This window comes from Hippoglossus stenolepis, chromosome 21 (assembly GCF_022539355.2).
Source record: "Hippoglossus stenolepis isolate QCI-W04-F060 chromosome 21, HSTE1.2, whole genome shotgun sequence".
Taxonomy (NCBI): domain Eukaryota; kingdom Metazoa; phylum Chordata; class Actinopteri; order Pleuronectiformes; family Pleuronectidae; genus Hippoglossus; species Hippoglossus stenolepis.
This window is the reverse complement of record NC_061503.1, coordinates 6,802,133-6,827,031: the sequence shown is the minus strand read 5'-3', so window position 1 is coordinate 6,827,031 and position 24,899 is coordinate 6,802,133. Positions and strand designations below refer to the sequence as shown.

The window sequence follows — 24,899 nt, the reverse complement described above, 5'->3', positions numbered from 1 at the left end:
AGCAGAACACATGGTTTTTCAGAGGTTTGCAAAATATGAAAGCTAAAAAAATGTCATGTTCAAAGAGATTGAATCAAAACGCACACAACATGTCAAACATTTATATTAAATTCATGAAAAAGGTGGCTTTTTCAGCTACGAAGAACAGAGGGACAGAAAATGCACGACTTCATCAAGAGAGAAAAATCGGAAGCACTTGTTCACAGCAAAGAACTAAACCTCTATTGCTTACCAAAACTGATTTTGTGTCTTTCAACCAGCAGATGTGAAGATTTTACATTTAGCATTTAGAGGAAATGGTGCCCAGGATGCTTTGCTGCATTGGTGATTAGAAAGAGTGGGTGGTTTCAGGCGTGATGACCCTTTTGCATCTAAGTACGTGTGGAGGAGAGCGACAGAGTCAATCCCATGGTCATTAATTAACACGCCGTTTGTCAAAACTGGTTGTAACATATTGTTGTGTGTGTATGTTTTTGTGAGAGAGTGAATGAGGATAAGGGGCTAGGGCCTGCATCAATCAACTATAAGATCTGGTTATGATTAGACACTGTTGCTTACAGCCATAGACAGTAAATTTAGATGGACGACTTGTCTCTACTTCCTACCTCTATCCACAAATCCCAAAAATATACCCGGATACAAACGCTGCCATCTTGCACATTTGGAGTCAGAGTTTGCAGAGTAGCGAGAGCAGAAAGTGGAGAGGCGTCGTCCATCTTTATTTACAGTCCCTGATCCAGACACCAAAGCCTCAAGCAACTTCAGTTGAGAAGAATCAGAACTTTTTAAACAATATTAGTTTTAGATAAGTTTTAAATTCTGCTATAACCTGTATTTATTTTTTTAATAATTGCAAAAGATTAAATGTCAGCGCATTGATGAAACCACAGAGAGTTTTCAGTTGCCTCTGCCAAGTCTCTCAGCTCAATGAGACTCTGAAAGTGTATTTTAGACTTAAATTCAGCTGTCCAGAAACACAACTCAAAATGAACAATAACGTCGCTTAGAATCTTATGCATGTGTAACTACACATGTTCATCATGTCAATCCTTTGGAGTTGTTCTCATATTGTCTCTGCTGCCAGCAAGTGGCCACAAAATCCACACAAATACAGGGTAGGGAATGTGTCGGGAACCACTTTGCCCGACTCGTCAACATGTCTGATAACTTGGAGGATTTTAATGTACCAGCGTCGTGACTTGTTGTCTTTAGGCTCATTGGCCTGTTCTTCCCTTAATATGCAGCATGATGTAAAAAGGATGTGAGGGAGGTGAACCCCGCAGCTCAGACTTCAGCTCTTGTTTCTCAGGAAGTCAAGACAGAAAAACAGTCATGTTTATTAAATGTTGAGTCTCGCTTTTAAAAAAACAAAACAACAACACTCATTTACGTTTTGCATATCAGTCGCTCGTAGGGTCTGATTCATCGTTTCACGTGGGTGGAGAAGTCTCCAAAAGCTCTTACTGGAATTAAATTTGATAAAATAAGGTGTATTTAGGGGACATCAGTGACAAAGTGACATGTTGCTTTGCTCAAGCCCCCAGACAGTGTGTGTTTGATGCTGTTTATGTAAGTGCAGTTAAGCTGCGTAAGAGGTGGTTGTTGTCACCGTTCGCATAGTAATGCTATTATATTTAGCATTTTCTCTATTGTGTTTGTTCTCTACAGATGAGTATTAGGGCCAGGCATAAGAAAAAAATGAGAGGAGTAAGATAAGTTTATTCCCATTTTGTTTCGATATTGAAGTCAAGATTTTAAGAATATATCAAACTATGGCCTCTACAAAATATCTTGTGAATCAGTTTTAGTAATAAGGAAATGATTTCTCTTTTAAACACAGTGTGATCATCAGTGTCAGGTCTTTGAAGAGATTGTGCCGAAAACTGTCCAGAAGGGAAAACCACACGAGCTTGGAAAGATTGAACACTGGCAGCTGGATTCTGATTTAAATTTGTTCTCGATATTTCTCCCAGACAAAAACTAATAAGATTCATCCCTCTGACTCAAAGTTTAGCTAAATAGTTTTTAGTCCAAACTCTACATCTTGCATACTTAATGTTAGATATTGTCTTGGCCGAAGTTTTTCATATACATCCACAACATAGACTGTATTATAAAGATGGACGAAAAAAAGTGAATTGAAAGCCACTTAATGTAATGCCTGACCCTGATACTCCTCTGTAGTTCTCTGCTCTTTTGAACCTGTATTGCAACAAAACCACACTTTAACTAATAAAAAGCCTTGCATCGTAAAACCCCCTTCCCTCTTTCAGCACAAATGTTACGGAAGCATTTCTGCACACGTGCAATCATTGTTAACGGTTCACTTCATCGCCCAGTCCCTCGGGGCGTTGCAGACTTAAACCTTCACCAACAAGTACGGTGGAAGCGCTGCAATAACTGTCGCATGTTCGCAGCAGCAGCCACAGCTCGGCACAGTGTCCTTCGCTGTCCAGCTTTCACAGACGAAATGAGAAATGTCTAAAGCCCCAGGCCTGGAAGTGCCTCAGTGAATTCCCCTGCAATGGTGCCTGCGGGATGGAATTTACACACTGGCGTCCACACGTCCACACTCTGTGAGTTCTGACCCAGACAGGTTGGTAGCGAGAGACCCAGATCCACAGTGACTCCTTCCCTTTCCTTACCCCCGAGGAAGGAAAACATGTGGCCATGCACGTTAGTTTTTCTATTTTTCTCTGCTCCCGTTCTCTTCTTTTCTAAAGAGACCCAGCCTCTGGCTCTTACGCTGTCCCTCTCTTTCCCCCTCTCTATCTCTCCGGTTGGGATGGAGGCTGATGGGAGCTGACGTGATGGTGGCATTGTCCTCACCGTCGAGTTAATGTGACCCCGGGGATGTTGTCCCTGTACGCTTAGCCTGATGGCACAGAATGCAAAAATGCTTCGTGGAAAGTGGGTGAGAGAGGCCGAGAGGGCATGGAAAGGAACAGCTGTGCACGGAGGTAGATGGAGAGATGCAACAGAGGGGTAGAGGTGTTTTTACAAGAAGAACAGGAGGAAAGAACTGATCCAAAAGGCATCAATGGGGCCTGGGAACCACCTGAACTTTGTTACCTTGACATAATGTATGGTTTTACTGTTGCTAAATGGATATAGATTACATGGGGCTTATCTAACGTAGTTTTTAAATCTTCTCTAAATTAAATTGTAATGCCCTGATGACTTTTCTGAGATCTGTGGTCCAGTTAACTAAGGTAGATTGTAATTCATAGAGATTTACATTTTATGAACCTAAATTGATCAAGCCCTATGTGGGCAGATTTGAGATCACTGAGAATATGTTTTACTTTGCAATCAACAATTTTCATAAAATACTCAATACAGATACTGACATTTTTGCAAATTTTTCCAAATCTGATGTCATGTTGTTTGACAGAAAAAACTCCCCATTCGCTGCAGCTGTGACCGAACCTCTCAACCACCACTGAAAAGAAATGTAGTGAAAAACAAAAAAATCCTCATGATGGAAAATCAATGTGATAAAGTTGTATTATTATTCTGGGGTTTTCAGATCTCATTGTCCATTGAGACGTCACCTTTTTGCTTTCTACCATTTTTGAATTTCTGCTTTAATGTATTCACTAACGTCCCTGTTGTTACTTACTGATTTAAAGGGGAATTCCAGCATTTTTCAACCTGGGCCCTTTGTTAAAAAATGTGGGCGTGTAAATGAATGGTGCTTACAAAAACCTTTGGAATTATGGCTGAATCTTTTTCTGGACAATGTTTCATCTCTCATTGTCTGTCGCTACTTGTTTGGGCCGGATTATACGGACAAATTTTGATACTGAAAGAGGGTAAAGAGAAAAAGAGCCAAGCAGCAGAAGAGGCCACGAGACTTGAGAGTGAGATTTTCTCATTGAGCGAGACATGTGCAATGTTGCCAGACTCTCACCGAAGACCCAGAATAACAATTTGAGACTTTTATTGAGGCTTTTGGTGGACGTGCAGTCGCATTTACCCCATAAGATTACATTGCACCCACTGCTGCTGTGTCACGGCTGCCGGCGAAGGCGATTTACTGGACTGATTCCAAAAGCTCCATTCATTTGCACACATTTATAACCATAGAGCCCATGTTGAAAAATACTGGAAAATTCCCTTTAATCAGTGTAGCTACGAGCTTATTCTCTAGAAACCTTGATTGACGCCATTCTCGTGTCTGTACTCTGAATATGAAGCTACAACCAGCTGCTGGACAGGACATATGACAAAGTTTTATTGATGTAGCTGTAGTGTCTAAAAAGGAAAAATAAATATTATACCTTCCTGAGTTCTAACTATTCGATCTGCACGTGAACCACAACTTGTAACAATGTTACAAACCACATTTACATCAAATGAATGACAATAGGTGCATGTTTCTACGGCGAATATCTCATTGAATCAATCCCCCACTTTTTCAGGTTCAGGCTCATTATAGAATATTTTCTTCCAACCAAACCATAACAATGAGCCATGAGTTTCTTTCCTAAGTTTCTATTCCTGCCAAATCTGACCTGAAACATGTAAAACCTCTTCACAGACAAAGCCAAACATTGAGTTGATGCTAATACGATTTTTGTTGTTCTGTTATGTTATCCATATTCCTACAAGGCCTGTACAATCACACTGAAACCACACTGGAGACTTGAAACTGGTTGAGAATCTATGAAGGTCTTCAGACCTACTGGAACCTGAGTGGTTTGGAGCAACCTTGGAAGATTTATATAGACTCTATATACTTTATATGATCAATGTACAAGACCCTTGTGAGTCCGATAATCCACTTTACTACCTGAGGTGGTGGTTCTACTACACGGTTTTCACCCTTTATCTCACTGTTTCCCCTTTAATTTCCTACATCTGATTTTGACTTCCCGTTCAATATCCCTTACGTGCTGGGGCCAACTTTCCCAAACTCTGGCATTTAGCTAACACCAAAGCCTTTTATTAGTAGGTGTAACATTGCAGAAGGCCGCTCTCTGAGGTGTTGGCACTCAAACGGTCACCTCAGTCGTACTGTGGGTGGAGTAGCTCTTTTGCCTGGTATGGTGGTAATAGGGGGGTTGAGATGGGTGTTGCCCCTGGACATGCTGCTGCATCCCCTGTTCTGCTCCCCCCGCAGCTCCTCCATACATCCCTCCATAGGGCTGACCCAAGAGCTCCGACATGTTCTCTATGCTCTGCTGCCTCCGGGTGGAGTAGCCTTGTCTTCGGGAGGAGCTGTGCATGGAGGACGTTCGCCCCGGGGCAGACGTCTGCCTGTGGACATGGCGGCTAGGCGGCTCCCAGACTTTGAAGGCCGAGCTGGAGAGGAGCGGGTGTGTGGTGGTCTTTGGGAGGTGCGAGTGCTCCAGATGGCTCGAGGGGATGGAGATGGACAGCGGGGCATGGTGGTTGTGGTGTGCTGGCAGGGGCTGATGGATGTAGGACTTCTCTTTGGGTGGAACTGGTACAGGCTGGAAGGCAGGAGGCGCCACAGGTTGGTATTGAGAGAAGTCCATGAGTGGGAAGCTCTTGTAGTAGCTACGAGATGCACTGTCAGCTGTAATGATGAAAAGAGTGAAGACAGTTTGTTGAGAAAAAGTAACGTCAAGAGCGTAAAGTATTCATCAGGAAGACATGGGATCATTTTGGTTTTTACAGCTTGGTCACAAGAGGCAAGAAAAATGTGTTTGTTTCTGGGTTAGTCATTCTCATTTGGCCGAAAATGTTTACATGAACACCAACATTATTTGTAGTCCTACCACAAGTTCTCTGTTTAATATGAGACACAGACATTTTGGTTATTTCAACTTTATTTTTTAGATAATATTACAACCTGTCCGATCACCTGACCACTCCTCTCTTCCCCTGTCATCCATCTGTGCTGCAGTGATGCCATGTTCCCAAATCTCTCAGCAGTACTTAGTGGTATCATGACTAAACTAGAAACCATCCAAAGGTGTGAAAATAAGACCTAAGTTCAAATAAAAAAGACTTTTCCTTTCATTAACTCTCCGCTCTGTTTGTGTTCTTTAACAACTAGGCCAGTAAATCAAACACATGCTATATTGAGCCTCTTTTAAACTTGTTTATCCTTAAGAGTCATTTTCAATTTGTCACAGTCTGATGCACGTCTGAGTCACAAACAGAAGCCGCCTAAAATGAACTGTCTATGTACAAACACAGAGTTTGTCGTCGTTGGAACACTGATGACTGAATCACACTTAATCCATTATGCATTTATGTTAGGACCTCCCGGCTCCAAACTGTCACAAATGTCTGCTTCATTTGCGCCTCAAAGTACGTTGAGAAACTTTTAAAGGGAGGTCATGAAACTCTAAAAAAAATGACACACTTTAAAACTCTCCATTGATCACTTAAAGACACACAACCTAGCTTGGTCGTCTGTTATGACAACAGACTCACAATGAAGATGGACAACGAGTCTCTTCTTGCTCCCACTATTTAGAAATGAAGCCAAAATATTGCACATAGGAATGCTCCTTGTGCCAAAGACGTCATTTGGAGCCAGAGTCTTGGGGAAAAGAAGCAGGGGTTGGGGGCGATCAAGATGCTTTGGCTTCACTTTTGGGGATCTGTAATGTCGTCCATCTTTAAATACATTCTATGAGTATGACCTACTTACAGTAGCAAATTTTTTAAATCAGGGCCTTGTGGGAAGGGTCAGTTCTAGGGTCATATAGAAGATTGTTTTTTTCGAGAGTAAGGTCGTGATTTAATGAGAAAGGAGTCATAACATCAAAAGAATATAATTGTAATTAAATGCAAAAAAAGTTATAATATTATGTGAAAAAGAACACGCTTTTTAAGAAATAATTAGTATGGAGAACCTTACACCATCAGAGGGCGCAGAGCACAAACTATATTGGTCTCCCATTGCAAATAAAATAGACTGTGATGTCTAAAAATGTTTAAATGAGCTGTTTATTGTAAAAAAAAATAAGTACAGTGTAAAATATTTTAAAAAACAGAGAGATGGCGGAAAAAAGGGGTCAGGATGAGAGGGTGGGTTTGAAGAAGTTCAAAGGGGAAAGCTGGTGATCTAAGTATTTCTAGTTGGTGAATCGTTCCTCTCGCTGGGACAAAGGGCGTCAGAAAACGGGGAGTGCGGTGAGGAGGAAGAAGAAGCTGAGGAGTGTAATGGAGATGATGGAGGTTAAAGTATGTGTCAGGATGTGGAAATATAGCAATGAGGGTTTATAAATACCCTCGCCCTGAGTCCAGAGTGTGCATGTGCAACTGGTGTGTGTGTGTGTTTGTGTGTGCGCAGCGTGAATGTCACAAAACACTGAGGTCATCGCTGCTAGCTTAATAGCTACATGAACGCTAACCTTCTTTCTCCATGTGCTTTTGTAATTTTTGTCCAAAAGTCTGAGTCAACCACAGAGTCTTTTACCCAGGTGATACATTTTATTGAAAAGCGGATGCCTAAAACTGACTCATGTTCCCGAAATAAATATTAACTTGTATTATGACTGAATGTCCTGATTGCAGAACATTTGCTGAAGTTGTGCATTGGCTTATAATGCGGTATAATGGTATTTGATTTACAATTTATGGCAGTATAGGGGATTATATGTTTTTGAATCACTTTCTAAAAGAAAAACATAAGAACCAAATTAGAGGGAAACTGATTCACCTGTTCTAAAGACATCTCAAAATGTTACCGTCCTGGGAATTAGACTCAACCATTAACTATTTTCCTAGCGATTCCACATACTGCAGCTTAAAGCCTCCATACAGGGTTATCTTAGAAGGATTTAACAGCTGCCAGCATCTTTATGAAATCAAGTGCCCAGTGCTTCAAAAATTTCCACTATTATTGCAAACTCTATTTGAAGGCTTGACAGGTGTAACGACAGTAACTCAGTAGGACCTACTGAATGTTCAATTACTGTTTTAGTGCCCTGGAGCAAGTGACCGTACCTCTGATGCTAACTCATGTCGATCTGAAGGCGCCTGCAGGCAGATCCCAAGTGTAAAGTATGTACAGTGCGTAAAGAGAGTTGTTGCCTGAAAAGGACACTCATGCTCCACCAACCTTCCATTGGTAAAAGGTTAAAACAATCTACCCTGACAAGCAGTGATTTGCCTTTGGCTCTCTGGTAGAGGATTATATTGTTCTAATGGGATGCCCGCAGTTCTGCACACTATTACACCTGCGACTTCTCAAGGACAAAAACGTGTGTGCAACCTTTGTCAGCACGAAACAGTCTGTACAGTCACCTAGTAAAAACCCAGCGGCCTCCTCTCCAGGCTGTAGTCATTTTTACATGTTACATCACAAATCGCTAACAAATCTACATCTGGAGGCATCATCAAGATGCAGCAAAAATACTACAAATTGTGCAGAACGCAAAGGAAGGTGAGAATTGTTGCATTCAGGAAATTTGATGAAGATTTGTGATTCTGAAATATTACACACTGAAAAGTTTACTCAGAATAAAGTAGTTGATTGGCTTAACAGACACATCAGCTCTCATTTCACTGTGGACATTTTTAGGGAGACCACCTCTTTTGGTCGGACTATGTTTTGGTCCATTGGTGCGGACCGTGGTACGAGGCACTTTTCACCCCTGTTAGTTTGGTTTGGTCCGGACCGAACAAGGTCGGTGTGAAAGCTCCCTTAGAGTGCATGTCCAACTCTGAAATATTTTTTTTAGATATGCAAATAATATGTTGTATGAAACTACACAAACAAAACCAAGGTTGGTAAAAATATTTTTGTTTTTGTTTTGTGTAATTAAACAAAAAAATAAGGACATGGATGGTGTGTTTACTAGTCAGAGAGCTTTCATGTTTGTCCCAGTAATTTCTTTCTGCCCCAAAGACCGTATTACATGAATCCAGCTCTGACCTTGGCAATGACCTGCGCTGCAAAAATGTTGCTGTTGCTTTGATAATTATCACAATAAAGGTTTGGCTAATTACTTAGTTTAAAAACAGGCCTGTCTTGTGGCAGTGAGAACATGAGGAAAAGTTCAATCTATCTTTCTTATATGAAGAGGCAGTTCCACCACAGTGACAGACAGGAAACACCATGAGCTCCTCTTTAAGATCAACTCTCTGTTTGCCAAGAGGCACGGAGACGCTCATCAGTTGACAGCTCCTGTACCGTCAACCTACTGTAATTTAAAGGTTACTGTGCCAGCTGGAGTCAGCATCATTTTGTACAAGTGTTTATGTGTGTGTGTGTGTGTGTGTGTGTGTCCGACTTACCCACAGCTTTGAGCGAAGTGTATTTGTTCAGTCCCACTGTGCTGTGGTTGCTTTGCGGGTGTGGAAGCCCTTGTCCAAACGGCCCATAAGCTGAGTTATTCAGATGGTACTGCTCTGGTAGGAGAGAGGCAGAGAGAAAGGTACAGTCAGACTGTGGTAAATCCAGTATTTTGAAAAACACAAGTAACAGGTAACATATTCTCTAAAGATGGACAAGATGACAGCTCCTCAAAAGTGAAGCCAAAGCGTCTCGATTTCCCCCTAGTGGTTGGCTTCAGTATAGGTCATAAATCTTGCCTCCTCCATGTCAGTGGATGGCGCATGTATGGACGGGACTTCCATACCCCGGCTCTATTCTCCCAGTTGCTACTGCGCAGACTCCGGCTCCTTCATCTGTGATGTATGTTTGTATGATGATATTTGGATTATGATACAAGCCATTGACTGGTAATGTGTGTCAGTTTACCATCAACAAGCCCCAGTGCTCAGCAGTGGTTGAACTGAGTCTCTCAGGTAGGAATGTTTACTGTGGAAGTCTCACATAAATGCTGGATTACCACGAGTAAAAAAAACCCACCTCCCTTTCCCCCTGAGGCCGGTGACCTTGGGTGAGACAGCAGCCCCGACCCTGACGGCCAGCCAGTCTCATGCTAAATGAACTGAGGTTAATGAACAATGGAATAAACTAGCTGAGAGAGTGAAGCCCTGGCTATTAGCATTAATGAAGTCCACTGATGCAGCCGGCGCACTTGATGTCAGCCCGTGGGATGGATGGATACACACGGAGCGCTCATGAATGTTCACACACACACACACACAACCAACAGGCTTTATGCGCTCATTTGGAAGAGAGAAACAAAATCATTGGTATTTACCTTTATAAAAAAGTATCTGCAACATATAAAATATCTGGTTTTGTGTGTGTGTGTGTGTGTGTGTGTGTGTGTGTGTGTGTGTGTGTGTGTGTGTGTGTGCGTGCATGTGCATGTGCGTTCACATGTCAGTGCCTGTGTGAAATTGACATTTCTTTCAACTGAATCAAACAAACTGTATTGATAAACTCACCAATCTGATTTACCATACACAAGTCTGTTTGTGTGACTGTGTGTGACTGTGTGTGTGTGTGTGTGTGTGTGTGTGTGTGTGTGTGTGCATCACATCTGCGCCTGTCAGTGCTAAGACAGAGGTGTACCCGCCTCAACTTCTGAATGCTAATCACTACCCGCTCGAAGGAGTCGCACACAGTGAGAGAGTCATGTGGTTTGGATGATGAACTCTCAGAGAGCCAGTGAAGGAGAGAGAGAAATACAGATGATGTTCGGGTGGAATAAATTAGAAAATGATGTTGAAGCCAGAGGGGTGGGGAAATGTCAAGAGTTAGTCTTTACTGTAATAACATGTACACTTACAAATCTGAGCCACTACCTTAACAACACGTGTGTGTGTGTGTGTGTCCAACACAGAAAAATCATCCAGTATATAATCATCCAGTATATAATCCAGTGCTGCTGACCTCTCAGCATGCGCCAGATTAGCGGATGAGGAGAAATGCCTTTACTTATTACTATCATCTTCATCATCACCACTATCTTCATCATTTTTTCCCCTCATGATGCTCTTTAAAGACACCGACATCAGAGTGACATTTGGAAATAGCCATGATAATAATTGGTGTTCACAGTAACCAGTAGCATTGAATGTGCCTCATGCCCCCCAGCAGAGTTCATGGTAACTAGCAGCTCAACGTGGAAAGTCATGAAAACAGCCTGCTCTCTGCTGTTGAGGATTTCTCATATATATATTTTTATATTTTTGTGTATGAAGAGATTTTAGTCAGTAAAGCGTTTCCAGATTAGAATCCACCTGAGGAGGTTGAAAGAACATTTGTGAATGCTGCTTTGATTAATGTTCAGATGGTCTCTGGTGTTCTATTAATCATTGAGAAACTAATTATTAATAATAAAGCGGTGCCATACAGACATGAAACACTGTCTGATTAGCAGCTTTTAAACTGAATCAAAAGCAATATATCTTTTTCTCTCATCATGTGAAATACTAGGTTTTCTGTAAAATAACGAGCACTGGTTTATAGTGTGCCCGATGTTTTTGACTTCACAGCTTGTCTAGAAACAGTTGAGTTTTAGCAGAAGCTCTAATGATGCAGAGGCAGGAAGTTTAGACCAAGATTCATTTTCAGGTCAGGAACACAAGGGGAGTTACAGACGTTTTTGATATGATGGGATTCCTTTCTCTCTTAAGCTGATTTTAGACATGCACTGAACACTGGACATTTTCCAGAACTTTTCCAAAGGGACTGTACGCGAGAGCGCAAATGTCCGACTCAGTTGCTCTGGACATTTTCCAGAACTTTTCCTGTCATCACCACGTGTAATATATACGGAAAGTATCAGAGTGCGTCCATGTGGGAGTGCAGCAGGAAAATATCCATAGCAAGCGAGTGGGTGTGTTGATGAAAAAGGAGCCGCACGCACAGAAGACTCAGACGAAGATGTCAACTTGGAAAAACAACGAGATTCGAGAACTTTTGCCCAATGCTGGTGATGTCTGTAAACAAAAACATAATTTCTAAGCAGAATTTATGTCCTGCCTCCTGCACGCTCTACCAGACTCTATGCCAATAGAAACGGATTAGTGGAGCGGAGTGTAGTGGAGAAATGATTAAATCAGAAGGTTTCCCTGGTGATTTTTGGGTTGAAATGTGTTACCCAGTGTCAGGAAACTGACGTCTTGGGTCTTGATGAAGGACAACGACCCAAAGCTATCACCCAGCAGCACATGGGAATGGTTGTAAAGGAAAAGATGAATGGAAAAACTAATTTCCATATAAAACCTTTGGAGAGAGCTCTTGCATTGCAAAGAGGACTCGTGCAGACTGAAAAGAGCTAGAATACATCCATGATGCCAATAATTACGTCTAGTTACATTTTGTGTTTGTTATATTTCACTATTATCCAAGATTAGCTTTTTTTTTCTCTTTTGTTTGGACATTTTATTACATTTTTCTGATTATACCAAATTGGTTTGTTTGCATTTATATCTGGAATTATTTACTTGAGATTCAGGGTTGGTAATAAATGTGATCAGGAGTGTAAGAGCGGAGAATAAAAGAGAGCAGAGTGCGTATCTGTCATCAATGAGTTCATGTGTGAAAGTCTGTGCATCATGCTGCTGAGCTGATCGTACGAATGCCTTTTGTCAGAATCATCAACGTGACACGAGCAGGGCGGCTCAGATTCGTACCCAGATCAATAATCGACAGGAATAAGTAGTTTGCCTCACATGACCCAAGGGAAGAGCTAAGCGTGCAAGAAAACGCTCAAAAAGCTGGCAGCTTGAAGAAAAACAGAGCGACGCGAGAGAAGAAAAGGTAGAATTTCTGTCACGAGGAGTGACTCGTTACTGGGTCACGCTACTTTTGCACTCGTTTTTGATAAATAGGTCATCTTTCTTTTTGCTCCAAGCTTTTCTCTCTGCAATGAGTCACGTTTGAGGGACTTTTAGTCCAAATATTTTGCCTCATGTCTTCAGTTAATGTCAGATGCTCATGTAAATCTCTCCTTGACTTTTTTGGACTTTTTGACATTTGCAGCCTTGAATGTCAGAGCAGCTCGTGTCTGTGATATGATGTATTTCCATATGGCACTAGACATCTCTTATTATGATATTACTTTGCTATAGCTACCTTTGAGTTCAAAATTATTGAGAAAACATATTTCTAAGAAAAGCAAAGAGGCATTTTGTTACAAAAATAATCAAATATTAGTTTTGGACACTTTTAGTATGTTATCAACAAATAATCAACACTGGCTCATGAGAAATATTTTCTTAGTAATTTTTTGCACATGAATTACGGAAAATGTCTGTAAAAGAGTTTCAAATATGAAGAAGTCAGAAAGAGATTCGTAACATTCAGTTGATTGGTGTCTCCTGGGTGGAGCAGCAGGAGACAGGACGTTTAAATTCACATACGTCACCACCGGCGTCGACCCTCATCACCAAAGGTTCTTGAATGTCGTTTTTCCAAGTTGACATCTTTATCAGCGTCGTCATTCTGCGATTTTTGTATTCTACCAGTTTCACGTCTATAACACATTAGAAACTTCTTCAACACATTCACTCGCTCGCTGTGAAATTTCCGGACATTTCCCCCACTGCCAATTAAGTTCCGGAAAATATCCGCAACTGATTTTGGACGTTTGCGTTCTCACATACAGCCCCTCTGGACAATTTCAGGACTTCAGTGCACATCTGAAAGCAGTTTTAGAATATAACTGTTCATTTGTAAGAGGAAGATTTTTTGTTCCCTTTTTCAAAAGTGCTACAATGTCATTTTAAACTGAACCCCAGCCACAGAGGAAAGGGAACCAGGCTTTTTACTCATGTGTTCAGTTACTGTGTAGGTGATGAGCATGACTTTTTCCAGAGGCCACTGTCTGCCATCTTGTCAACAATGGAAAAACCAATACTGTCTGGCAGTCTGTAGTGTTCCACTTTGTGCTGTGGCTCAATTTGGGAACATTTGGCATGACACCTTTTGAATTTGGCAGCTTAAATTCACCAACAAAGCAACAAGATTCCTGCAACACCCTCAGACTTGAGACAGGAGATTCTTCGGGTCAACAGAGGATGACGATCTTGGACAGACGGGGGGGGGGTGACTCATGATTTGAAGCAATGACGTGACCTTCAAATGTCAACCTGAGAGTTTGCTTAAAATAGTTTTATGAGCTAAAAGGATACATATGTACGTAGCTTTTAGATGACGCGTGTTCAGGCTAAATTCTCATTCATAGCTTTACTTTTCCTTTCTAAAACTACATGTCATAGTGCATTCAAGTGATACAATCAGGAATGTATTTTGTTTCATTGGCACAAAGCTGCCTGCTGGACAATGTCTATGTTTTTCTGTCTGTGTGTATTGACCACAAACAGCCAGTGGACATTTTCCTCCTCCGGGGGGAAAGTGGGTGTAATGTGGATAAACACTGGAACAGATTAGCATCAATAAGTATCATCATCAACACGGACTTCTCTGCCAGGCCCCTGCCTTTCACCACTGTCACTTCACGTTAGGAAGCGGACTCACTCATGTCCAACGCCAACATTTACCCATGTTTTTTTTCATTCAATCAACAGATTGTGCCACATGCTGTTTCATTTGCAACACCCCACCATGTGCTTAAAAAAGCTCTGCACCCCCCATGATAGGTATAGCTGGATGATTGTGTCAATCCCCGAGCAGTCGGTGGTTCTCAGCAGCAGGGGATTTAAATTCCTCGGTGCGCTGTCGACAACCACACAAGACTTTACATAAGAATCTGTTTGAGGGCAGCAACAGGAGGAGTGGCAGGAAAGAGTGAAGAGGAGAGAGAGAAGAGGGGATTGAAGGAAACACGGTGAAGCAGTGACTGAAAATTCTAATTATTTAGACAGAGACCGAGAGAGAAAGAAATGGAGAAGCACTGAGCACAGAAAAGATTTAGACACGATCTAAATCCAGTGAATGACGGTAAAATGCAGAGTTTGGTGAGTGGATGTGATGAAGAAGACAAATGCACTTCATGGGAACTACAATATTTTTGTCACCTGCAGAACATATGAAATGTGGGTATCGCTCATAGCTAATTGACTCTATATAGAGATGGAAGATATGGCAGCTCCTCAAATGATCTTGATTGCCCCCTAGTGGCTGGCTGCAGTATATGTTATAAACCGCAACTCCTCCATGTTAGTGGTTGGTGGGACATGGACCAAACCCAAAAAGTGAAGTACATGTTTAATACATTTTTCATTTCAGTTAGTTATGTCACTGATGTATGTAGAAGTGCCCAAATTATCCAGTACGTTCAGCTTTAGCTAGTTATTAGATGCTGTAAAGATGGGGTGACCCGTCATGATTGACAGCTGAGACTGGCTTGCGATTGGTCAAGCGCGTCTATCAGCCTTGACTTCAATACTGCGGCTCCACTCCATGATTGCTACTGTGCAGACTCTATATATCAGGGATAATTGAGCTTTGTTCCCAGATAGTTGGAGGGAGTGGACCCACGTCGTCCATCTACAGTTTTTTAACACGTGCACATTGTTTTTCACTCATCATGATTTCTCATGCTCTTTTTCTCAGCCCCTAAATTCAGGCGCTGTGGCCACGAGCAAAGTTCACTCAGCAACTATGAGACAAAATAATAAGGCTGCTGCTGCCAGTGAGGCTCAGTTTCCCTAAACTTGTTTCAAATGCCTATGATCATTGGAACACTCTGGATTGAGGCGTCCGTCATGAACAGTGCGTCCCATCAAGTCTTTAGCAGTGTGTGAATTTCTACATGGCATGATGAGAGAGATAGACGCTGCAGGCGGCCTCTCGTATCAAACACCCCTCTCCCTTCCTCGTACACACACATCCTCCTGTGCACGCTCACATGCTCCCATGCAGGCGCACAGCAACGCATACTAATCCATACACATGCGCACCCGCATGGACTAACAGCTGCTGTTTGTGTCACATTGTAATTTATTGTTTTTAGTTAACCTTGTCTACTGTTGTACTTTTGCTATAAATCTTTTTATCCAATTGTTATCGATGTTTTATTGACATTTTACATATTTTACTCTTTTATTGTAAACTTGCTTGTTATTACTTATGTGACTTTTCATCCTGTTACTGCTCTTACTATTGTAGATCATTATTGCTTGTCATGACTTGTTTTTCTGTTTTATTTTCATGCATCTCTCTGCCTGTGTGAATGTAATCTGAGGGCATTGCTGTACAAGAGCTTAATGCTCAGTCAATTTCCCTGAATGAACCATATTATATGACAAGAATCCTTATCTTAACCCCGTCACACCTATAAGTGGCACATACTGTGGCTTGTAGAAAAGTGTGTCATCCAGGCTGGGGATGCATAGAAAATGTATGTAAAACAGCACATGCTGCCTGTAGGGTTTCAGCCTGCTTACATTAACATAATAATTAAATAGTGTGTGCGTGTGTGTGTGTGTTGCATCAGTATTGCACGTGCAACAAGCATGTGTTCTACTTACAGATGAAGATCCCCCTGTTCACTCTCTCACACTCTGTCCTCTCCACTACCTAAAAATGCTCTGTACTTCTGCACTGAGTCTGACTCTTTCTGGACTTTTCAGTACATTTCTCACCTGCTGATCTCACCAACCTGGTGTTTTCCAGATTTTAATCAAATTCTCACAAAATTAACTCAGATTTTTTCCTATGGGTTTTTTCCCTCTCTTTATTGAAGAGTGTGGGCTTTCCTTTCGAGAGCAGGACTTCACGTTTTCATGTTCAGATTTTGTAATGCTTTCACCCAAAACCCTGCGCTTGCACTCAGTTATACTCTGCTTGTGCTTAGATTTGCTCTGCTTGTGCTCACATTTTTCGTTTGCACTCAGATTTCCTGCTCCAGCTTCAGCTCTTTGACTTGCGCTCACACTGCTTTAGTGTGTGTGTGTATATTGTCTGCTAGTAACCACCTGTATGGGATCCTTAAAGAAGTAAAGCTAATGCACCCACAAAGCAGCGACTATGTCTTTGAATACAGATTGGAAACATACTTGTCACAATGGCAGTGAGAATGAAATAAAAGTATCCTCCAGGATGCAGATCACGAGACACTGATGTCCTCCTCTCGCTGTGATGATTTGATTTTAGAAATAACACAGCAACGCAAGCTGTACATTAATCCCTGACACCTGCCCACAGTGCTCAGGCGATTATAGACGTCTTGGAACAAACCCACGGCTTGAGTGGCAGCGTAGTAGCGTAGAGGCTGGGAAGCAGGACTGTGAGTGAAAGCTCAGGTGGTTGATTCTCTCGCTGAAACATCTGAGCAGAGAAATGAAACGAGACTCTCTCGGCTCTGTTGTCTCTGTGAAGGATGCAACCTTGAATAAGTAAGAGTGTGAGATAAAGTGTGTGTGTATGTGTGTGTGTGTGGGGGGGGGGTTCTCCTTCACTGCTGTCTGTCTTTTACTCAATGTTTGTTGTGTGTGTGGTTTTTATTTCAAGTGTGGTGCACCTGAACTGAGAAGAGCAAGAAAGCTGGGGATTATTAGTGTCTGTTTGGCTTTACGTGCAAACCTCAGTGTAAATACACTTGTGTCATTTGTTTGGAAACTTGAATAATTACATATTTTACAGCAATGAACAAAGTGTTTTGTGTTTTTCACCTTCTTTCCCAAATTATTATTTTTTATATTATCCTTAATTCATCTGAGCTCTGAGAACGTCAGCCTCAGTGGATGTGTCTTTTTAATATTTTTACATCAAGGAGGTTGCGTTTTCATTGCTGTTTGTCTGTTTTTCTGTCTGTTAGCTGGATTACACAAATGCTACTGAAACAATGTTTTTGGGCAAACTTGGTGGATGGGTGATGTTTGGGCCAAGAAAGAACCCGTTAACTTCTGGAATGGATTTGATTAAAGGGTCCAGTAATTCAATTTTCTCTTTCTTTAACTTTGTGAGATAAGGCGTTTTTCAACATTTCTGTGAATTTTTTCAAGAAATAAATCAGAAGTCTTGATGAAAAAAAGATCTGGCATATGTAGACTCCTTATATCTATCAAATTTGTGCAGATCTGGATAATGGTCTTGATTTTGCAAATCAAAATAAGTATTTTTATTGGAGGGATTTTTATTCAGTGTTCATTCAACACAACATTGCTCTCGTCTTTCATGAAAGTTAGAGTGTAATTTATTACATGTGCGACCCTGCATATGTTACTGCTCATTATGCAAATAGAAAAAATAAGTTGCAAACTGGGCTGAAAACCAAATGCTGCATGGAAGCTGTTTGTTGAGCTTCTCTGTGTTTGTGTTTTATGTTTTTGTACAAAATGGGTTCATTTGCATGGAATAATGATGCTCACTGACTCTCTCAGCACACAAAGATGTGTCGTAGGACCGGTTATTTATAGTATGTTATTCTGACTTTACCTGTACCTGTGTGTGAATGTGTGTGTGGTCCAGGTATTCCTCATGTTGTGGGGACCTAAATCTATTTACACGGTCACATTATGGGAACTAACAAGTCCCCATGACGTTACATTCATATAACATAGCATATCATTTAGTTTTAAGGTGAAGACATGTTTTAAGGTGAGGTTAAGTTTAGGTTTAGGTTAAGGTTAGGTTTATGGTTAGGCAAGTAGTAGCTATGGTTAAGGTTAGAGTGCAGTCTCCAGGAAATCATTATAAGTCAATGTAATGTCCTCTGAAGTCATGGAGACACGACCGTGTGCATGTGTGTCTTTGTGTCTTTCAGTACTCACCACTCCTGCTGCGCAGCATCCTGGCTGAGATGCCATTGGCTCTTCCTCCATTGGGTGAACTGGCCGTGGCGTTTTCCACCGAGCTCACTTCGCCCCCATGGTGCTTCAGAAGGTCGGTCAGTGTCCTGGATACGTACACGCACACAGGCACACAGGCACACAGACACACACACACACACACACACACACACACACACACACACACACACACACACAGAGGCTGTAAATTGCTGCATTGATTTCTATTCATAAACCAGTTTAAGGACACACTTTAAAAAAAAACAGGTTGACAACAGGTGTTTAACTTTAGGTTGAGTGTACTGCAAAAAAAAATTATTGTTTTTACAGTTTCTTATTATATTATCATATGTTCAAATTGCTAAATGCAAAGACCCACTGGCCTCATTAATCCCGTCAGTGAAATGAGAGTTAAAACTCTACAATGTGATGATAATAAAACAGAAACTCAAATACAAACTGAAAGACAAAAAAAAAAATGTCGCCCCGCAAATGTAAAAGTGAATAAACAGTGATGAGATAAATTGTTAATGTTAGAGTAGCTGCACAGTCTGATTCTAAAACTCTATCAGTCAGTGAGTAAGTGAGACAAACACCATCTGTTACTCTCACAGATGTGTGTTGTACATCCCCTGAGAGGGTTCTCCCCAACAGCTGGACGCCCTACACACACACACACACACACACACACACACACACACACACAGGCGATTCATTTCCATGACATCCTCTCGTCCCAGGGGAGGGTGTGTTAACCATGTGTGGAGGTGTGTGAATGTGTGTACTTTTATTTTTTTCGTGATTGCTGTCTACCTGTGTGTTGATGTGTGGTTACATGTCAAATGTCAAAAGAGGTGGTTCTGTGTAATTCTACATCTGCCGCTTACGTTCTGTGTGTGTATGTGTGTTTTGTGTTGACGGAGGTATCATCAGTCATATCCAAACCAAACAAACTTCAATAATATTTTTTGTGTATACATCTGTTTTTACCATATACAGCTGCCTAATTCTGTGTCTTTTCTAGGCCTCCTACCTCAATGATGAAATTACTGCTGCATTACCCGTACCAGACAGCTTGGTTTAACAGTTGCATCGCCTCCATAATCAAATAAGCAGCATCTGTTGAATCATATTCACACTGTGCTAGTGAGCTGAAATGGGATGTTGATGATAAACGGTTATATATCTATCTATCTATGATTAAGTTTGAGAGCTGATTGGTAAAAGTTAAAAAGCTGTGGGTCAACAAAAATATGATCTGAAACACACATTTTCCAAAATATATCCACAAATAACAGAGAGACAATCTGAAGCTTATATTGATCCTGAATGTGTTCCCCATCATAGGATATCATGTGATCAATAACGTCACGAAGAAGTCACAAAGATGTTGTACATTCATTTGAAGTATCTCTTCATTCATCAGACATAACCTAAAGATTATGTAGCTCAAAAATACTTCATGAAAATATAGTGGGATAAATTGACTGTATGTATATAGAACTTTTTCAGTCTTATCGACCACTCAAAGCACTTTACTTCAGTACAAGTCACATTCATCCACACACACACTCAGTCATACAGGGCTTCTATGCGCAGTGTTTTGTTATGTCACACCTGTGGCGTGTATTTAGTCTAAAAATTTGCCCACGTAAAAACCACGCCTGCACAAGTCCAAAACACAGGGAGCATTTCTACTCAGCAAGCACACGGAATTATAGATTATAGAGCGGAAAGGTGTATTCGTGAGCGAGCAGTGAACTTTAAATCTACAAGTGCAGAAAAATATCAAAGGGAAGGGGGTTAGGGATCAGAGATAGGCCTTGGACTGGAGTGTTCAAAGTGACCAATGGAACTAGGGGAGCATCAGCCACTGTCCCCGCCTCCAAAGTCTCAAAATTCAACCCGGCGAGCATGCAAGGGAAGGGCGAGTTTGTGTAACCACTGTAGTTTGCTGCTCATGAATTTTGAGACTAAATTAACAACATACACACCATTCACACACTGTTGGCACAGCCATCAAGGGCAATTGTGGGGTTCGGTGGATCGCCCAAGGACACTGGGGAATGCAGAATAAAAGAGCCGGGGATCCAAGCACTGATTGGTTAGTGGATGAGCCGCTTTACCTTTCTGACCCACAGCCGCTATCCTACTGCAGTTTCATTATAACGTCATAATGACATCATGGTTTGATTAAAAATTCAGCATTGCCTCATTGGGGTCTGTGATCCTCCGATTTTTTCCCGTATATATTTTATTTCCCCCCCACTCTATTTTATGGCCAATGTCCAATAAAAAGTGGCTCATGACCACATGTATTTTGCTCAGTGAATGGTTTAGGTGCTGAACTTCTGTCAGCTGGATGTGACTGGAGGCCTTTTGGCTGCACAACATATGGACACGATTTCCTCCAATATGGTCATGGTTGGATTCAGGGCTTGATGTGTGTGGACGCAAGAAATGCAAAGGACTGACAGCACACTACACACACACACACACACTTCACACACACACATACACACACGCAAATGCAGGCATACTCATCACTTTGAACAAACACTTCCTCTATCCCCCTGCATTTGCTGAATTTACACTGTTGATGGTATTCACTCCCTTGATCAATAATTCAAACACTAGTGCCTCTGTTCTGCTAATGAAGCTCATACGTTTAGCCCCTACTACCACACACACACACGCGCGCGCACACACGCACACACGCACACACACACACACGCACACGCACACGCACACACACACACACACGCGCACACACACAAACACACATGTGCATCTGGCTTAGGAGCCAGGATATGACTGACCTGACAGAACAACAGCCAGGGGCAACTTGTTCACAAGTAACCTGCCAAACAGAAAAGTGAATCCCTCTGGCCACTTCTCTCATCATCTATATGAGTAGGTGTGATGATGTGTGTGAATAACAGGGTCACAGATGCCAAAAAGTGGACCTGACATTATGTTTTGGTGCCAGACACAATAAAGCTCCTTGTTTAATCAGCAACAAGTATCTCGTGTTGACAAATGCGCCACGGTTGTTTTTACACGTATGACCTTTTTATTTGACTTCCAGGAGTCACCTGAGTCACCTGAAAAAAGTAATTCACCCTAAAACATCATAACTCTGTGATGGTTTGTTTCTGATCCTAGTTTAGGGATGATTAAAGGCATGCTGAGAAATAAAGGAAATCACTAAATGATATGTAAAAGGAGGGTCAACACCTAAAAGATATATTACAACAAAAGAATAAGACCCTCACATACTTAATGAGGTTTTGCTGTGATGGATTTTCCATGCGAAACCCTGACACTGCTTGAATACGTGTCTGAGTTACTGTCTATTTGTGGGACCTGATTTTGTAACAGAAAATCGTATCCATTCATTCAAATCAATTCAGATCTTAATCATCTTATTGTGAATCCGTTTATATACACTGTGGGTGGTGTGTGTCTTTGTGAAATTGCGTATTAGATCATGACGTCATGTTTCTCTTCTAAATATTCCCACCACACAACAAAACGCCTCCTTATCTGTCTCCGTCTTCTGCACAGATTTAAATCACTTTCTCTCGTCTTCTTCATCCCTCAGTTTTCCATTCTTCTCATTCCTTCTCTCTCTGCCCCCTCCTCACCTAAACGCAGCCCTAAATCTGTCTCTTTCTCTTCAAACCATACTGTCTTCCTCTTCCTCTCCTCCAGTTTCTCTCTATCTCCCCGCTCCTCATCCCCTCTCTGACTCATTGCTGTGCGGCGCCTCGGGCCTCCACGCGCTCTCCTCTTGGCTCGCCGCTTAAACAACTTGCTGATTTGGACTTTTAATCTGCAACAAAAACTGCACCTGTCTGCGGGCTATGTCGTGTTTGTGGAGCGTTGGCTGAGTCTCACGGGGGGGTTTCTGCGGATGTCTTTGAAAGAGTGAAGATGGCCGTGCAGCTGGTTAAAAGATTAAGACTCACAGGGAGCTGTGGACTGATAGAAAAGCCATTGGCTTATATAGGGGGATTCAATCAGATGTAAAACCAATGCAAATTGACCAATTAAACATTTTTAACAAAGCAGTTGCATCACCTTTGAAGTGATTTTGAAGTTGTGCTTTGCCACCGTATCTTGCCATCTAATCAGTTTAAACATAAAGTATGGCTCTACCCACAATGCTTACACCCTGTCCTCTGCTGCAAAAATAACTTGTTACTGATGCCACATATTTAAAAGCAGGGGTGCCTGTGGCTCAGGAGGTATAGGAGTCTCCTTCTAACCAGAAGGTCAGTGGTTCGATGTTGAAAGACATTTCCCCAGACAGATGTGGGAATGATGTCAATCAATACTTTTTTTTTTTTATAGATCATATTGAGAAATCACAATCTGCCTAATAAAACCTTAAACTAGAGTGAGGAAAACTACCCCCACAAAAGGGGAGAGTCACATGTGAGGGATCCCTCTCCCAGAATGGACAGAGGTGCAATAGATGGCGCCTGTAGCAGAGCACATCAACAAAATAAAAAATATTTCCAACATTCATGAGAAAAGATAGTGTCTAACATACATGCAGAGGTGTATCAGTGTTTAAAGATGTGTCATGGTATCTAATTTGGATCGTTAGATGCACATCACTTTAAGTCCTTCAGGAGTTTGTGGTATATAAGTTGTTTCTGAAACACTTTTTTATCTCATTTGTTGAAATCATCTTGTTGGAGAAAGCCGTTTGTCAGACTGTCAGACTAGATGGAGATATTTGCCAAAACAGCGACATGTCCCTGTATAACATTTCTCCAACCCACGCTATGAGCCGACCAACTTCCACTGTTGGGCTGCAATGCTCAATGATTCCTGCTCGATGTGACAGACTACAAAACAACAGAGACCGTATAGGATGTGCAGTCCGTGTATAGATAATCTACCTTCAGGTTGTGTCTCTTCCGGCTCTGTGCTACGTGTTACGTAACAGCGATGCGACCATGCTCCCACGCGACATTACATCCACATTGAGATGAGACTTTGCTAATGTCCTGTAACAATCAATTCCTCAGATCATTCAGAACAGGTTGCACTCCCGGTGATTAGTTACAAATAATATTACAGCCAGTCTTCAAACAAGAGGAAACCTGTCCGTGTGTCTGCCTCTGTGCTGAGTGACTCTATCGATTGTACTAATGTAAAGTGTCCTAAGTCCTGCATATAGGTTCAGGACTTACACAACACTAAATGTTTTCAGCACATGCTCGTGTCCTGTTATTGCATTAATGCACATATTATTGATCCTGCAGCTGCACGTGCTCCCCTGAGTCAGGTTGACGGAAACTTTTCTGCTTGTACGTGTGAAATGAAATTAGACGTCCTTACACACTGTGCTATTTTAGTCCTACATATTTGGAGGTTGGAGCGTTCACACCTACATATATGTGAGTGCTCCTCTCTTATTGGAGAGCAGTGATTAAAGTGTGCATGACAAACAGGATTTCAGTTTTCGAGTCGCCTGCACGGATACTGTATTTGTGTGTTATTGTTCTGCTGTTCACAGGAGTGTTTGTGGGTTTATGCTACAGAGGCCAACATGTGTCATTTCCCTCAGGCACAGCAGTCACCATATGTCATTTATCTTTTTTCCATCCACATAGAAAATATAAGTAATGTGGTTCTATAATGATTATCTATTAGGACTCCTACCTCCTGTAGGTTTCTGGGTTATTATTCAACTATTAAGAGGCGTTTGAGTGGTTTTGTTTTGGTGCTAACAAGCTTGAAGTTTTCCCTCCAGTCCCAGAGGCTTGCGAGTCCTTTATTTACCTTGAAAATGGAAGTGATGCAGTTCTTTGCTTAAAGTTTTCAAGCAGCTTAAATAGTTTTCTCAGTTGGTTTAAGCTGGTTTTCAGGCCCAATTGAAACTGAAGACAGATGGCCCATTAGGAGTTTGGAAAAAGGATGAAAAGGAGCTACTGGGGCCGACTCGCTGGGAGTCTGCTGGTGTTATGCATTTCACTTTTGGCTGATATGGGCTTGACTCTCTTGCGAAAAAACTTCATCTCGAAACAAACTATTTTCAGCTGCCTTAAAATGTCAAATGTCCGCTTCAAGGTGTGAAAAATAAAAATAAAAGCTGTCAATCTTTTAACTTTTCCGATGTCAACCGTTTGATCTTTATGCTGACGAACAGAGCGTCTACAAAGACAAACATAAAAACAACACACAGCCAAACCCCCGAGTCAGTGGGTGCTGACCCACATTTTAAGTGTGCGAGGGCCCGGCGCCGCCCGGCAGCTCCGAGGTGGAGAGAGGAAGGTAGAGCGGCTGGAGGGAGACAACTGTCACATCTGACGCAGCAAATCTGTCAACTTGTA

General features: G+C 41.7%; 1 protein-coding gene across 1 annotated transcript in view; it reads right to left on the bottom strand.

The window, feature by feature from the left end:
- Positions 1–3,404: 3,404 nt before the first annotated feature.
- The window catches only part of shisa8b (shisa family member 8b), a 29,327-nt gene continuing 7,832 nt past the window's right edge, over positions 3,405–24,899 (bottom strand). Inside the window, exons 3-5 of the mRNA XM_035145993.2 lie at positions 18,532–18,656; positions 9,226–9,339; positions 3,405–5,545 (exon numbers count right to left, since the gene is read on the bottom strand). Coding sequence (XP_035001884.1) covers positions 4,998–5,545; positions 9,226–9,339; positions 18,532–18,656 — 787 coding nt within the window. The 3' untranslated portion in view covers positions 3,405–4,997. The remainder of the gene's footprint in view (positions 5,546–9,225; positions 9,340–18,531; positions 18,657–24,899) is intronic.